This window comes from Chinchilla lanigera, unplaced genomic scaffold (genome assembly GCF_000276665.1).
Source record: "Chinchilla lanigera isolate Chin_1 unplaced genomic scaffold, ChiLan1.0 scaffold00158, whole genome shotgun sequence".
In the NCBI taxonomy this organism is placed as follows: Eukaryota; Metazoa; Chordata; class Mammalia; order Rodentia; family Chinchillidae; genus Chinchilla; species Chinchilla lanigera.
In genome coordinates, this window is record NW_004955559.1 from 1,343,957 (window position 1) to 1,358,478 (window position 14,522).

The 14,522-nt window shown below is 53.0% G+C and overlaps 1 protein-coding gene across 1 annotated transcript; it reads right to left on the reverse strand.

Moving 5' to 3' along the window:
- Positions 1-10,583: 10,583 nt before the first annotated feature.
- On the reverse strand, positions 10,584-12,553 carry Rps11 (ribosomal protein S11). The gene is made up of 5 exons (XM_005412870.2): positions 12,445-12,553; positions 11,763-11,894; positions 11,499-11,574; positions 11,118-11,247; positions 10,584-10,757 (listed from the first exon to the last, which is right to left on the reverse strand). The coding sequence occupies exons 1-5, from the start codon at positions 12,457-12,459 to the stop codon at positions 10,634-10,636; spliced, it is 477 nt and encodes a 158-aa protein (XP_005412927.1). The 5' UTR covers positions 12,460-12,553; the 3' UTR covers positions 10,584-10,633.
- Between the last annotated feature and the right edge of the window lie 1,969 nt (positions 12,554-14,522).

Genomic DNA, 14,522 nt, shown 5'->3' on the forward strand with positions numbered 1-14,522 from the left:
TTTTTTTTTTTTTTTTTTTTTCCGTTTTCTTCTGGTACCAGGAATGGAACTCACGACCTTGTGCTTGCCAGGCAGGCGCTGTGCCGCTAAATCCCCAGCCCCTCCTACAAATGATTTTTAATGAGCAAATTTTTCTCCTGATTGTGCAGATGCCATATAAAGCTAGAACACGTGTCAATAACAACATGTACAAATCCAAGTTTGCCAAAAGTGGGAATACGTGTTACATCCATCTGCCACAACTCATTACCTTGCAAGCCTCTAGGATTTGTTTCAGGCTGAAAAGTAAGGTTATTAAGCATTCCACAAGAAGAACAAGATAAAATGATTTCATGAGCTTGTTGAATGGAAAACTGAGGAAAACGTTTTACATAAGCCTTTGGTATTTACATGAGTTAAAGTGTGGAATTCAGTAGCTAAATACTCTGGTGAGGAAATAGCAACAAGTCGGTCAACTTCATCATTATAGTTAACCACGTCACCAGGAAGTTGTGAATGAGAACGAATATGAGTTACAAAAATAGGAAAATCTCTATTACGAATATTAGTCTGTACGTGACAGAACAAATGATCAAGCTCAGTAGCATTTGATAAAGTAGCTGTTTCTATATGATTAACTGTGAGCCATACATATTGAGAGTCTGTGACAATATTTATAGATTCTGGAACATCTAATAAAAGTTGGGTAACTGCCTGAAGTTCCCCTCATGTGCAGAAAGAAAAGGAGTGCACCATATTTTTAAAATCTTTCCTACCTAGCCAACTTTTCTGTTACCGCTACCATCAGTATAGTACGTGTCTGCTGCAGTTATAGGTTCAGAGTGCACAATTTTAGGTAAGATCCAGTTATGCTGTTTAAGAAACTGTAAAAGTTTAGTTTTAATTCTGGATACCAGGAATCGAACTCACGACCTCACACTTGCCAGGCAGGCGCTCTGCAGCTGAGCTAAATCCCCAGCCAAAAGTTTAGAACTAGGAAAATAATTGTCTATTTGTCCAATACAATCAGCAAGACCAATCTGCCACTGCTCACTCATTTGTAACGCCTGATCTATCTGCTGCTTTGTTAAGGAAAACATAACAGATTCAGCATCTTTTTCTGATAACTGTCGTAAATGCATTTGGCCTTTAAATATAACTAGGCCTATTTTGTCTATATAAGTAATGAGCCACTTCTGTTCCTCGTGCAGAAGAAAAATCCATTCTAAAACTGCCTCCTCCTGCCGTAATATAGCCGTAGGAGAACGGGATGATGGAAATATTAGAAGCATAACAGGTTTAGACAAATCCATACGGGTTAATTGAGCTTGACTTATATGCTGTTCTACCCAGGCTAATTCTTTTTCTGCTTTTGTAAGGTAGTGAGGTCTGTCTAACGCTGGGTTCTCTTTAAAAGTATTAAAAAGGTGTTGCAAAGCATAGGTAGGGATACCTAAAGAAGATCATAACCAATTTTTTTTTGGCTTTTTTCCGGTACCGGGAATCAAACTGACCACCCTGCGCTTGCCAGGTAGGCGCTGTGCTGCTGAGCTAAATCCCCAGCCCCGATCATAACCAATTAACATCTCCCAATAATTTTTGAAAATCATTAAGGGTGAGAAGCTGATCTCTATGAATATTAATTTTGGGGGGAATTATTTGTTGTTTTTGGAGAATATGACCTAAATAAGTAATGGGAGAGTCAGTCTGGATTTTTTCCGGGGCCATCTGCAAACTAAAGTCAGTCAACAATTGTTTGGCTATCTAAATTAATTACGTGTAAAATTCCAAAACATAAAATGTGCATCTGGTTAGAGCTATTGTGTTAGGAGAATAAAACACTCACACAGGGACACTCCTCGGCAAGTGTCAGTCCTAAGCGGTAGCTCGCTGCTTTATTATCTGGCGTAGCGCCTGGGGCACGAAGTCCTGCAGGAAGCCGTACAGCTCAGGGAGCAGGCCTCGTGTGTCCCGCAGCGGGGTGACTGTGCGCACCCCCTCTGCCTGAGAGACGCTTACCACGAAGGTCACAAGGGGCTCGGCCCTCGCTCCCTGTTATTGCTGCCAGGTCCACCAGCTTCTGCGTCACCTGGGCCTCTGTCACCAGCCACTCAGCCCCTGCGTCACCCTCCTGGCCCTGCCGCCACCCCTGCCACATGCAGTGCCATGGGTGCAGCGCCAGCTAGTATCGCCCGGGCACAGCTGGGCCGGTGTTGGGCGACCCTGTCCTTCCTCCCTGGGACCTGGGCACCGGCTAGCCTCCACCGTCAGGTCCCCTGGCTGTCTGGAGCTGTTCATGCCCCCGTCCTGTGCCGCCTTGCAGCCTCTGCAACTGTCTCCCCCTTTGCTTTTTGGCTGAGGTCCCTGCATGTCCCCACAGCTCCTCAGCCCCGTCCTTGTCACCCTCTTCGTGCCCATCTACTTCAGTCTTTTGCCAGCTGCTCCCTGGGCCTTGGCCTCTTTGTTCCCCGTTCTATCTGGCGCCCCAGTGTACCCTGCGGCCCCTGGACCAGAGCAGCAGTGGGCTGGGGGAAGGCGCTGTGGGCAGGGGAATGGGAGCGGCCCGGAGCAGCCAGCAGCAAGGCGGGAGGGAGTGGCTCCAGCCCCCAGTTATAGACTTGGTGGCCATCGCTTTTGTTCTGGCCACCAGATGTTCTGTTTCTGTCTGGATTCCAAGGACCAGCGCCGGCACAGGGCAGGCACCTTCCCCTGCATCTCTCACACAGTCTTTTTTTTTTTTTTGGTACCGGGAATCGAACTCATGACCTTGTGCTTGCCAGCCAGGCGCTGTGCCGCTGAGCTAAATCCCCAGCCCCACTCACACAGTGTTGATGATGACAGTGTTTGGGGCCCACGGGGCAAAGTGTTACTGAGCAGGAACATCTAGTTCTTTTATAACTGTGACAGGTGACATCCTCCACTCGGTAAGGGTTGTCAGGTTTCTCACACGTTCTGCAAAACTGTTTAAAGTAAACCTTGGGGCTGGGGATTTAGCTCAGCGGCAAAAGCGCCTGCCTGGCAAGTGCAAGGTCGTGAGTTCGGTTCCCGGGACCGGAGAAAAACCAAAAAAAAAAAAAAAAAAAAAAAGTAAACCTTGTTTGTACCCTGGACGCACCATACGTATGCACTCTCCCAGCCAATGTTGCGGTCTTTGCAGTGATAATAGCCATATTTTTGCCGGAAGAGCAGGCGCTCCTTGCCTGGGTCAGCACCCGGCGGCAAAGAGATCAGACTCTGCTTGGACGTGTTTGTAACTGTTGCTGGCTAGAAATGCTTGGTAGGTTCCCGTATTTCTTGTCCTTGGGCGCCGGGCTGGGCCGGAGCTGGAGTTTTCGCCTGGTATCAGAGGAGTACCATTTTTGTGATATTTTGATGGACACTGATTAGCCCAGTGCCGTCCTTTTTGACACCTAGGACAAACCTTCATGGGCAAAGAATCTTCTGAAGTATTAACCTTTCGTTTTATCCAGTCATCCGTTCTTGGTCTTGCTGGTCTACATTCCTTTCTCCCGTGCCCTGTTTTACTGCATTCAAAACATTTAACATTCCTTTGAGTGCAAGGGCTGTTTCCCTTTAAAGTAGCTGCAAGCAATCCTGCTTTCAAGGTTTCTGATCCTATATCCGGACAAGCTTTCATATATTCATCCAAAGTAACGTCCTGAGATTTTAAAGGTCTTAAGACCTTTTTGCACTCTGAGTTGGCATTGTCGTAGGATAACATTTTCAGTAACAGTTCTCTTAAGGCAGGTTGCGACACCGTTTTCTGGAGTACTTCTCTTAGTCTAGCTATAAACTCTGTGTAGGGCTCATTAGCACCTTGAAAAACCCGAGTCACACGGAGGGAACAGTCTGGCCAGGAGCACTAATCTTTTCCCATGCTTGAAGACAACACATTTTAGTTTGAACAACTACCTCATCATTATATTCTACTTGCTGATCAATCCCAAAGCAGTTACCAGAGCCCGTGAGTTGTTCCGCAGAAATAGGAACTGGCGGGTTAGCATGGGTGTTACCACGGGCCGTCAGCTCCGCCTCATCTCTCCACCGCGTTCTAAACTGGAGGAATTTGGCGGGACTGAGAACCGTCCCTCCGATCATCTCCCAGTCCCATGGAATTAAACGGTCAGACCGAGCTAGTCCCGAAATCAGTCCAAAGGTGTAAGGAGAATTCCTTCCATATGAAGCACACACCTGCTTCAACTCTTTTATGGTTTTAAAGGACAAGGGAGCAAGGTTGTACCGCACGTACCCTTGGGGATTTTCCTGATCTCCTGGTAGTTGACCAGCTGTAACTGGGTGCATAGCAAAAGCCTTACAAGCTTCCAAATCTCCTTCCTGTCTGGCTTCGGCAAAAGCCTTCACAACCGTAGTCCTAGGTAATGGGCTTTGGACAGTTAACTGAGGTGGGTCCCTAAAGGGTTAAACTTAGCATGTATGGGGGCTGAGGGTTGTGCCGGAGCCTCATTTCCTATCTCCTGTAAAATCTCTTGTTTTGTTTCATATTTTTTCTGAAACAGAAAATTTCCCATAACCCTGATAAACAATCCCGGAGACCGGGCTACCTGCCCGCCGATTCTCCTCCCGTCCATCGAGCGCTGACTTAATTTCCTTAATTCCCTTTCCTAGTCTCAAAGACTTATTTTCACACCCTAGTCTCGAAGACTTAGTTTCGTACTCAAGTCCCTGTATGTGGCGCCATACGGTGGTATTAACCGTGGCGACAGGTCTGAGAACAACACAGATGAATAAAGGAAAGTAGAAGAGAAACAAGAGAGCTAGAAGTCTGGGATGAGGGGGCTTACAGCCTCTGGGACTGCGGCCCCGATCACCCCTCTCAATCGCTTTTTTTTTTTTCCTTGTCTTTTTGAGACGGGGTCTCGCTATGCAGTTCAGGCTGGCCTTGAGCTCACTTTGTAGCCCAGGATGGTCTTAAACTTGCAACGATCCTCCTGCCTCAGCCTCCCGGGTGCTGGGATTACAGGCATGCGCCACCACGCCTGGCTCAATTACTTTTTATTCAAACCGAGTAAGTAACTCAGACCAACAGGAATAATTCATTATCCCTTTCCATTTCTGCCTCTCAGCTGATAGTAACCATCCTCGGGCGAGTCTCCCACACCAGGTGCCCTCAGTACGGCTGAGGATAATAAGCCGACCGTCAGTAATCGGTTCATTAGCGATCACAGTCCTTCTCCTACAGGTCTCACTATGCAGTTCAGGCTGGCCTTGAGCTCACTTTGCAGCCCAGGCTGGTCTCGAATTCATAACAATCCTCCTGCCTCTGCCTCCCGAGTGCTGGGATTACAGGCGTGCACCACCACCCCCGGTTTAACTCTTTTAAGGTTTTAAAAGCTATAGCTTCATAACATCGTATAACTTGTCCTGGATTCTTGGGGACTTGAACTTCAGTAAAAGGACAGAGAGGCTGAAAACCCTCCATGGACTCCCCCGCCCATCTGGCTTCTTCTAGTGCCAATTACAAGGGAGACAGAGAAAAGGATTCTACTCTCTGAGAGGCAGAAGTTCCGACCTGTGATGCAGCAAAAATCCCCTAAACTGAAAAGGCTGGGGTTGCCACCCGTGGCTCAGTTAAATTTATCAGGTGTTGAGAAATGGAATTCGCAGGGAAACACCTCTCTGGTGGGGAAGGGTCCCTTTTGTCCCCCACCGCTCCTTCCTTATTAAATTGAGCGAGGCCAGAGGGCTCCAGCTCTATTGGTGGGGCTGTTGCTCCTCCCTCCCTATCCTTATCCCACTGAGGCTCCGGACTTGATTTTAAAGTAATGTTCTGAGCTGAATCCTTTGTGGTTGTAACACCCCTCCTAACCAAAATCCAGAAAAGAACAGCAAATACAGGAGTCAAGCTACATACATATACCTCCGGGATCCTTTTTTTTTTTTTTTTTCCTGGTACTGGGAATCGAACTCACGACCTTGCGCTTGCCAGGCAGGTGCCATGCCGCTGAGCTAAATCCCGAGCCCCCACCTCTGGGATTCTTGAGACTCTATTTGCCCCATTTTTTTTTTTCTAGTACCGGGAATCGAACTCACGACCTTGAGCTTGCCGGGCAGGCGCTGTGCCGCTGAGCTAAATCCTCAGCCCCCTATTTGCCCCATTTTTAACTCCTAGCAATTCAATATCCCCTTCTCTTTTTGACTTCTCTGAAGCCTTCATATTTTCTGGCCCCTGTGAACCCGCATCCCCACATTTTACACCTGTTTTGTCAATGCCCAATGCACATCAGTGCTGAATACTGGTCCTAACCAATTCACTTCTCTCCCCTGCTGCACGCACTTGAGAAGCGTCCCCACCGCCCACTTTTCTAACCAGGTGTCCCCGTTCAGGTGTCAAATGTTGCAGCTCACTGGGGCTCTCAGTGGACCCGGGAAAAACGGTGGTGGGATGAGGAAAATATAGACAAGAGACAAGCCTGAGGCCAGGTGGAGGTCCTCTGTTTCCTGACGGGAGGAGGAGACCTGCCCCAGAACTGTAGACCGTTTATTTATACCCTCCGGAGGCTGATGTCACTCAACTTCTCTACCCAGCAAGCAGCTAACACACTGCAGCGGCTTCTTCACATGGCGCGAGGAGCGCCCGTGTTCTCGGGCTGGCTTTGTCCTGCACGCGGGATTCATTGCCAGCTTCAGCTGCTCCCAGCAGGACAGCACTTGCCCAGCACGTTTGAGGCTCTGGGTTCCATCCCCAGCACCACTAAATAGTAAGTAGTCATAGACCTGGGACCTACAGCAGGGCTTGGCAGTGCTGAAACGTGCCGCAGGGCTGCTCAGACAGACTCAGCCCCCCCAAACAGTTCACAGACTCTGGCAAAAAGTCAAACAAGCACGGCTACTGCCACCCAAATAGTATACTCTGTTTTTTTCTTTTTTTCTTTTTGAGACAGGGTCTGGCTACACAGTTCAGGCTGGCCTTGAGTTCACTTTGTAGCTCAAGCTGGCCTCGAACTCGCAAGGATCCTCCTGCCTCAGCCTTCCAAGTGCTGGGATTACAGGTACGTGCCACCATGCCCGGCTAGTATACTTCATTTGGAGAAAAAAAACTGTACCTGTACTGAACGGAAGGTGTACAGGCTTTTCTCTCCCCCTTATCTCTATATCCTAAACAGTAAACAGTGTCATGTAACAACTATTCCCACAGCATTTATATTATATTGGGTGCTACAAGCCATCGAGAGAGGAGGTTATATGCAAAAACTGTACATCGTTTTACTTTAGACAGTCTTACTATGTAGCTCAGACTGGCCTCGAACTCTTGGCAATCCTCCTGCCTCAGCCTCCCAAGGGCTGGGACTACAGGTACGCACCACTACACTCAATCTGTTTTGTTTATTTTGTTGAGATAGGATCTCACTATGTAGCCCAGGCTGGTCTTGAATGTAATGCTGTCCTGCCTCAGCCTCAGAAGTGCTGGGATTATAAGTGTGCACCACACGCCTTATTAAATATCACTTCATGTGAGGGACTTGAGGGGCGGCTGTAACATAACAACCTGCAGGGGCGCTCGCATGCTGTCTCCAGGGCCCGGTACGAGGCCCTAAGGGCTGCTGTCATAACAGCCCCCAGGGGCTGCAGCCGGCCCTACTGGCCAGCCTGGCCATAATGGGACATTGCCTGCCACTGCCCTAGGTCTGGGGCCATGGTCCATAGGACACAACCATAACCTGCCCTGCTCCAGGTATGACTGTGAACCCAGGACCCTGCTACTGCCTGGAGACAGGGGTGGTGGCACCCGCCTGCCACCCAGCATCCTGGGAGGCTGAGGCAAGAGGATCACAACTGAGCAACTTAACCACATCATGTCCCAAATAAAAAAGAAAGGGTGGGGATACAGCTAAGTAACAAGGCTCTGCAGGCCGTGGTGGCGCATGCCTATAATCCTAGCACTTGGGAGGCTGAGGCAGGAGAATCACTGCAACTTCGAGACCAGTGTCGGCTACAAAGTGAGCTTAAGGCCAGCCTGAACTGCACAGTAAGACCCTGTCTCAAAAAAAAAAGCAAAAACCAAACCAAAAAGGTAACAAGGCTCTGAGGTTGATCCCCAGTGCTACAAAATCACAACCCTCCCCAGAGCTAATTTCCCTGTGAAATGGCAATGGCACATAACAGACATGCGACAGAACATTCCACCAGCATGCTAAAATAGACTCAACATCCGGGGCACTTTACCAGGCTTACTATAATAAACCCAGGAGCCAAGCAAGGTGGTGTCTGTAATCCCAACACCTGGGAGGCTGAGGCAGGATGATTTCTCTGAATTTGAGACCAGCCTGGGTCACACAGCGAGACTCTTATCTCAATACCCTCCCCACCCCCCAAAAAAACCCAACCAACAAAAAACCAAACAAACCAGGAGTCCACAACCATATAACACCTCTGGGGTTACCTGCCAAAGACCCTGGGTCTGCTCAAGGGCCCGCAGACCAGGTGTACAACTCCATGGGGCCTTTGTGTGACCATCGGCTCAGGGCTCCACACAGCTGTGGATCCTCCCTGGGGCGGGAGTCGGGAACCAGTGTGCTGAGTCCGAAGCAGAGGCTGGGGTGGGCTTGTCCCAGCTTCTTAGCCAGTGAGCGCCATGGAGCGGATGCTGGGACACCCGTGCCCCGGCCCGCAGCTCGCATTCCCTGGGCAGAATGGACAGGCACCGCGGCCCAGGGCAACCGCAGTCTCGGCTGTGCGCACAATCATTAGGCAGGAAGGAAACAGGTTCCACCTGAGCGGAGGGAGGACTACAGCATGAGGGGTGATGGTGGCTGGGGGTTGGCCAAGTGGAAATACGTTGGCGATTTAAAAGCAGGCCACTGCGGGAGCGAGGGCAGTGGATGACCCTGCATGAAGGCACATGCCTGTAATCCTGGTACTCTGGGAGGCTGAGGCAGGAGGATTTCAATTGCGAGTCCAGCCTGAGCAACTCAGCACTTTAGCAAGGAAATGTCTCAAATAAAATTTAAAAAGGGCTGAAGGTGGAGGTGCAGCTCAGCGCAAAGGCCCTGGGTTCAGTCCCAGTACTGACAGGAAAGGAAGCAAGCAAGCTGGCTGCGTTGGGGTAGAGGGAGCAGCGCGGAGTCGGGGTTAGAGCGGGAGACAGGCGGAGACGGCGAGGGGGCGCAGCAGGATAGAGGGTCTCGGCTCCCGCGGGGCTGTGCGGGGCCGGTGGCCTGCTGCGCCCCAACCCCGGCTTGCAGCCGTCTGCCTGGGAACCGCGATGCTGGGTGGCAAAGCAGACGCCCCGACATCGCCGGGAGGAAACCGGGGTGCAGGCTGTTGTTGTAAACAGCGCCCCACCCTGAGCGGAAGCACCTGTGGCCTGGGCCGCACCCTCGGCTGCCCCTCTCCGCAGGGCTCCGCGCCCCCGCGCCGCACTCGGGTGCCCCGCCCGCCCTTCCTGCCCCTCGCTGCGGCCACTTCCTCCGCGGCCCCCGCCCTCGGCCGGGTAAAAGACAGCGCCGCTGCAGGCTGCGCCTTCCCGACGGCCGCTCCGCTCCTCTCTCCTCACGGCCCTGTCTCCCAACCCTTGTACCAGGGCTGCGCCTCAGACGCTGGTACAGGCCTGGGGGGCAGGGACCTGGGGACTCCGGCACCGGCGGGCCCCAGGCCAAGGCGACGGCGGACCGCGGCATTTTGCTGCCCTGGAGCAGCCTGGACTCCCCGTCAGGTGCAAGTCCTTCTCTCCTTCCTCCTATTTTTGCTAGGATCTTGCTACATAGTTCAAACTGCCTGAAATTCGTGGTGATTCTCCTGCCTCAGCCTCCCCTGTACTGGGACTGTATCTGTTCTTCCTGAATGCTTCTGAGCATCTGCCCTGGAGCCCTCCCCTGTGGATCTGTCTGTGGGGTGCAGCGGGTCCACCTGTAGCTCCTCCAGCCCTCCCCACCCACAGCTGATGCTCCGGGGCTGGCCGTTTCCTGACTTCCCACTTCACCATTCTGACCCTGTCCCCACCTCTGGGCCGGCAGGGGACCCTGCTTCCTGACCAGCTAGGTTCCACGGCAGGTGAGATGGCACACGCTCTGGGAGGCTGTAGCAGGAGGATCGTGAGTTAAGCTTAGTAAGAGGCTATCTCAAAAGGGGCTTGGGGAAGAGGGCCTGGGGATGCTATTGGGGAGATGCTGGGGTCGGGGCTGCTCCTCACCAGGTCTCTTCCAGGCCACTTGTCCTGGAGGCCATCCGCCCCCTAGGGATGGCCTGGCCTGCACAGCCCCTGGACTGAACCCCCGTGGGGTGACAAAGCCCAGCCTTGGTCATGAGGTAGCTCTTGGCAGTGAGTGCAAGTTGGCAGAGCCGGGGGCCTGGCACCCAGCACTCTCGGGACTCGCGGTGGGGCTGCCCTGCCCAGGTGTAGGGGCTCAGGGCCCCTCTCAGCCACCAGGGAAGTGGGAGGCCCGGGCAAGGCCAGAGGTAGAGGGTCCCGCCCCCTCACTTCCTCCCGGGAGACTGAAGGCGGAGGTGGGCAACGCCAGGTAAGGGTCTCAGGCACCCAGTGTGTGTGACACGCGCCAAAAGAGGAGCCGGGGAGGCAGCAGGCGCGACAGCCAGGCCACCTCATCCACTGCACCGGGAGCTTCGAGTGACGGATCCAAGCCTGGTCCGAAAGAGTCAGATAACTTTATTCCCTTTGGGGGGCAGCTGGGCGACGTCAGAACTTCTGGAACTGCTTCTTGGTGCCGGCCGCCTTGGTGACCTTCAGCACGTTGAAGCGCACGGTCTTGCTCAGGGGCCTGCACTCGCCCACCGTGACGATGTCGCCGATCTGGACGTCCCTGTGGGGGCAGGCAGCGGCAGGCCCTCAGGAGGGGGTCACAGGCTGACCCGGGCCCGAGCAGCCCCGAGAGGAGCCTGGGGACCACACCGGCCCTCTCTGCACTTGCAGCTGCCCGCCCTGTCCCCAGGCTCCTCTCCGGGGGCGTTTACCCCGAACATTCAAAACACCGGTAATAGGGGCTGGGGATTTAGCTCAGCGGCAAAGTGCCTGCCTGGCAAGCGCAAGGTAGTGAGTTTGATTCCTGGTACCAGAAGAAAAACAAAAAACAAACAAACAAAACATCGGTAATACACCCCATCCCAGCCCTTGCCCATCCGCACGGTGCCAGGCCTGGTCAGCGCCTGGTCGCTGTGCTCACCTGAAGCAGGGGGACAGGTGCACGGACATGTTCTTGTGGCGCTTCTCAAAGCGATTGTACTTGCGGATGTAGTGGAGATAGTCTCGGCGAATGACGATGGTCCTCTGCATTTTCATCTTGGTCACCACGCCTGAGGGGTGGGGCCAGAGATCACGGGTCACTCGGGCCTTGCTGGAAAGGGGGGCATGGGGAGCCCGGGGCATGCTGGGAATCAGCAGCTGAGCATGGGTCCCCAAACCCTTGTTTCTGGCATCAGTGTTGCCAACTGGCTTTCTCGGCAGTGCCCATGCAGGCTTCCGAAGACCATCGTGAGAACAGACATCATCTGCCAGTGCCCGAGCCCCCCTCTTCCTGTAGTTCCGGGCTGCAGTCCCCACTCACCAGACAGGATCCGCCCCCGGATGGAGACGTTGCCAGTGAAGGGGCATTTCTTGTCAATGTAGGTGCCCTCGATGGCCTGAAGGGATAAGCAGCAGCGGAGTGAGCACGGGGCAGTTCGGAACAGACCTGGGGACGTGGCCTCGGGGACAGGAACTACAACTCCCAGCGGCCCCCGCGGCAGGGACGCAGCCGCGGTCAGGGCACCTCCGCTCCCGACGTGCAGGGGCGGGGCGGTCTCGTTTCCATCCGAGGCTCTATCCTCACCTCTTTGGGGGTCTTGAAGCCCAGACCGATGTTCTTGTAGTACCGAGGGAGCTTCTCCTTGCCAGTTTCTCCCAGCAGAACGCGCTTCTTGTTTTGGAAGATAGTCGGCTGCTTCTGGTAGGCGCGCTCTGTCTGCAAGGGTGCACGAGGCCGCGGGGGAGCTTGGAGCGGGCAAGACCTGGGCTGGAAGTGACTCTCTCGGGGAGCCGAGTCCGCGCTCTACAGCGCGAGTCCCCATATCCCGCCCCCGGGGCCCGGCGGCCCGGCGTCGCGCGCTCCACGCCCCCACTCCGCGTTTGCACCCACAGAGGGCTCGGCGTCTAACCCCGGCGGCTCAGTTCCCACGCTCTAGCGCGCCTCCCCGCCACCTGCATTCACCTCCTAGGGCTCATCCACAGAAACTCTAAGGCTAAAGGTCCAAGTCAGCACCTTGTAACTCTCAAACTTTAATAAGAGTTTAACTCGTAGAACGCTTGAAATTCCACTAACATACGAGCTCGCAGGCATCAGGAGGCGCTCATCTAGTTAAAACAAACGCACGCTGTCGGCGCCCTCGCTAGTGCCCAGCAGATGCGAGACGCCCGGAGTAAACTCCAAACGGGCGCGAGGTCCTGCCCTCCCGGACGCTCCCGGGAAGCTGGGGGCGAGATCCGCGCCCTCGGCTCCAACTCCGAGCACCCACCTGAATGTCCGCCATCTTCCCGGCCGGCTGAAAAAAGAGAGAGACGCTAGCGTGCGGGATTTCTTAGCGGCCGTCCAGGGTCTAGACAGGAAGTGACGGAAGGAGGCGGGCTGACGACTGTGGGCGGTGCTTTGGGGGCGATCTTGATCGACAGGGAGCACTAACTAACCGCGCGATGCGGGGACCACACGGACGCGGCCATAATGGTGAAGGATTGAGGAGCAGAAAGCGGTGCACAGTCTCGCGAGATTTCCATCTAGCATTGCGGTCTGAGCACTAAATTAGAATGGGAGGGCGTGACATGTTATCGCGAGACTTGTAAGGAGGTCGCCATGTTTTTGCGGGGCGTATGTTCACGTGGGATTTGGCGACCGCGTGGTGGTGTAGATTTTCCTTGGACTCCAAGGGATGGTGGCGGCCATCTTCCTGTGGGATAGGGATAAGGGTTCTTGGAGCACTACGGTGCCGCCATTGTTATGAGAGGCGGGGTCTTCCCAAAATTTCAGCTTTGTCAAAGTTCCCCTTCACGCGTCCCACTTCACCCCCAGATTGTGATGGGGGGTGAGATTCTAATGGTGTTTTCCTATGTACAAGACGATAACAACTTTCCGCGAGGGTGGAAATGCTTTGTACCTCTACTATCCAGCATGCTAGCCATTGGCACTTGAAATGTGGCTTTTGCTGGTGGGCGTGGTCGCGCACGCCTGTAATGCCAGCACTGAGGAGGCTGAGGCAGGAGGATTGTTGCGAGTTCGGGACTAGCCTGGGCTACAAAGTGAGCTCAAGACCAGCCTGAACTGCATAGCAAGACCCTACCTCAAAAAGAAGAAAAATACGACTTTTGCTACTGGAACCTTATGTTTTTGTTTTCTTAGCTTTAAATTATTTATTTCCCCTTTTTGAGACTGGGTTTCACTATGGTTTCACTAAATGAGTTCAAGCCAGGCTGGTCTCCAACTCGCAGCAATCCTCCTGTCTCAGCCTCCCAAGTGCTGGGATTACAGGCATGTGCCACCATGCCCGGTCTATTAGCTTTAAATTTAAATAGGCCCACGTGGCTGATGGTTGCTGTCTTGAACACCGATCTGTATTCTTGCAGCACTGGGAATTGAATCCAGGACCTTCACACTGGGCTACATCTCCACCCCACTTTTTTAAAACAGGGTCTCTTAGTCGATAAACTGTCCCACGTTGGTCTTCAACTCGATCTCGTCTTTTAATGGATCCCGCTTTTTTTTCTTCTGGTACCGGGAATGGAACTCACGACCTTGCACTTGCCAGGCAGGCGCTGTGCTGCTGAGCTAAATCCCCAGCCCCAGATCCTACTTTTGGAATTGTACTGTTTGGTGTAGAATTGTAGTTTGATATAGAACTTTGTGCTTTTAAGTCTCTGAACAGCTAGACTCTAGTTCTGGCAGAGAAACCATCTGTTTACTGCAAACATCCGGGTACTGTGCTATCTGCACTTTTGGAAGGTTCCTAAGCCCAAGATAGTTGCCCGGGAACTGTAGCAGAACGCTGGCATCCTGTACCCTGAGATGTAGTGCAGAATACTCAGGGTGGCATCTCCCATGCTTCGTCCATGAAAAGCGGTCAGGGTCATCTGGATGGGGCCTGACCTGATGACTCAAAAACTTCCTACCAAAGGACCAAAGGTCTATGGGTGGCTCAATTAACATCCTCCATTCTAGCACCAGGACCTCTGCAGCCAGACAGTGGGGACCCACCTAAAACTGGCAATGCCATGCTGAGTTTTGGTGGGACAATACCTGTAATCCCAGCAGTTGGGAAACTGAAGCAGGAGGATCATCTCACTACAGCGAGACCTCTCACAAAAAACTGGCAATCCCATACTCTGCAGCTGAGTAGATAGCTTTACCCAACGGAATTCAGCAGCCACCACAGGCAGAGTTAAGATGTACAAGTTACACTGGGAACGGCAATGAAAGATTCCCAGAAGCCTTCCCACAGGAAGATCACTCACGTATGCAAAGATCCTGCCTGTGTAAGCCCCTTCCCTGGTGAAAGGCCCACATTTCACGGGGCTGCCTCCACAGCACACATGCAAGGACGCCACA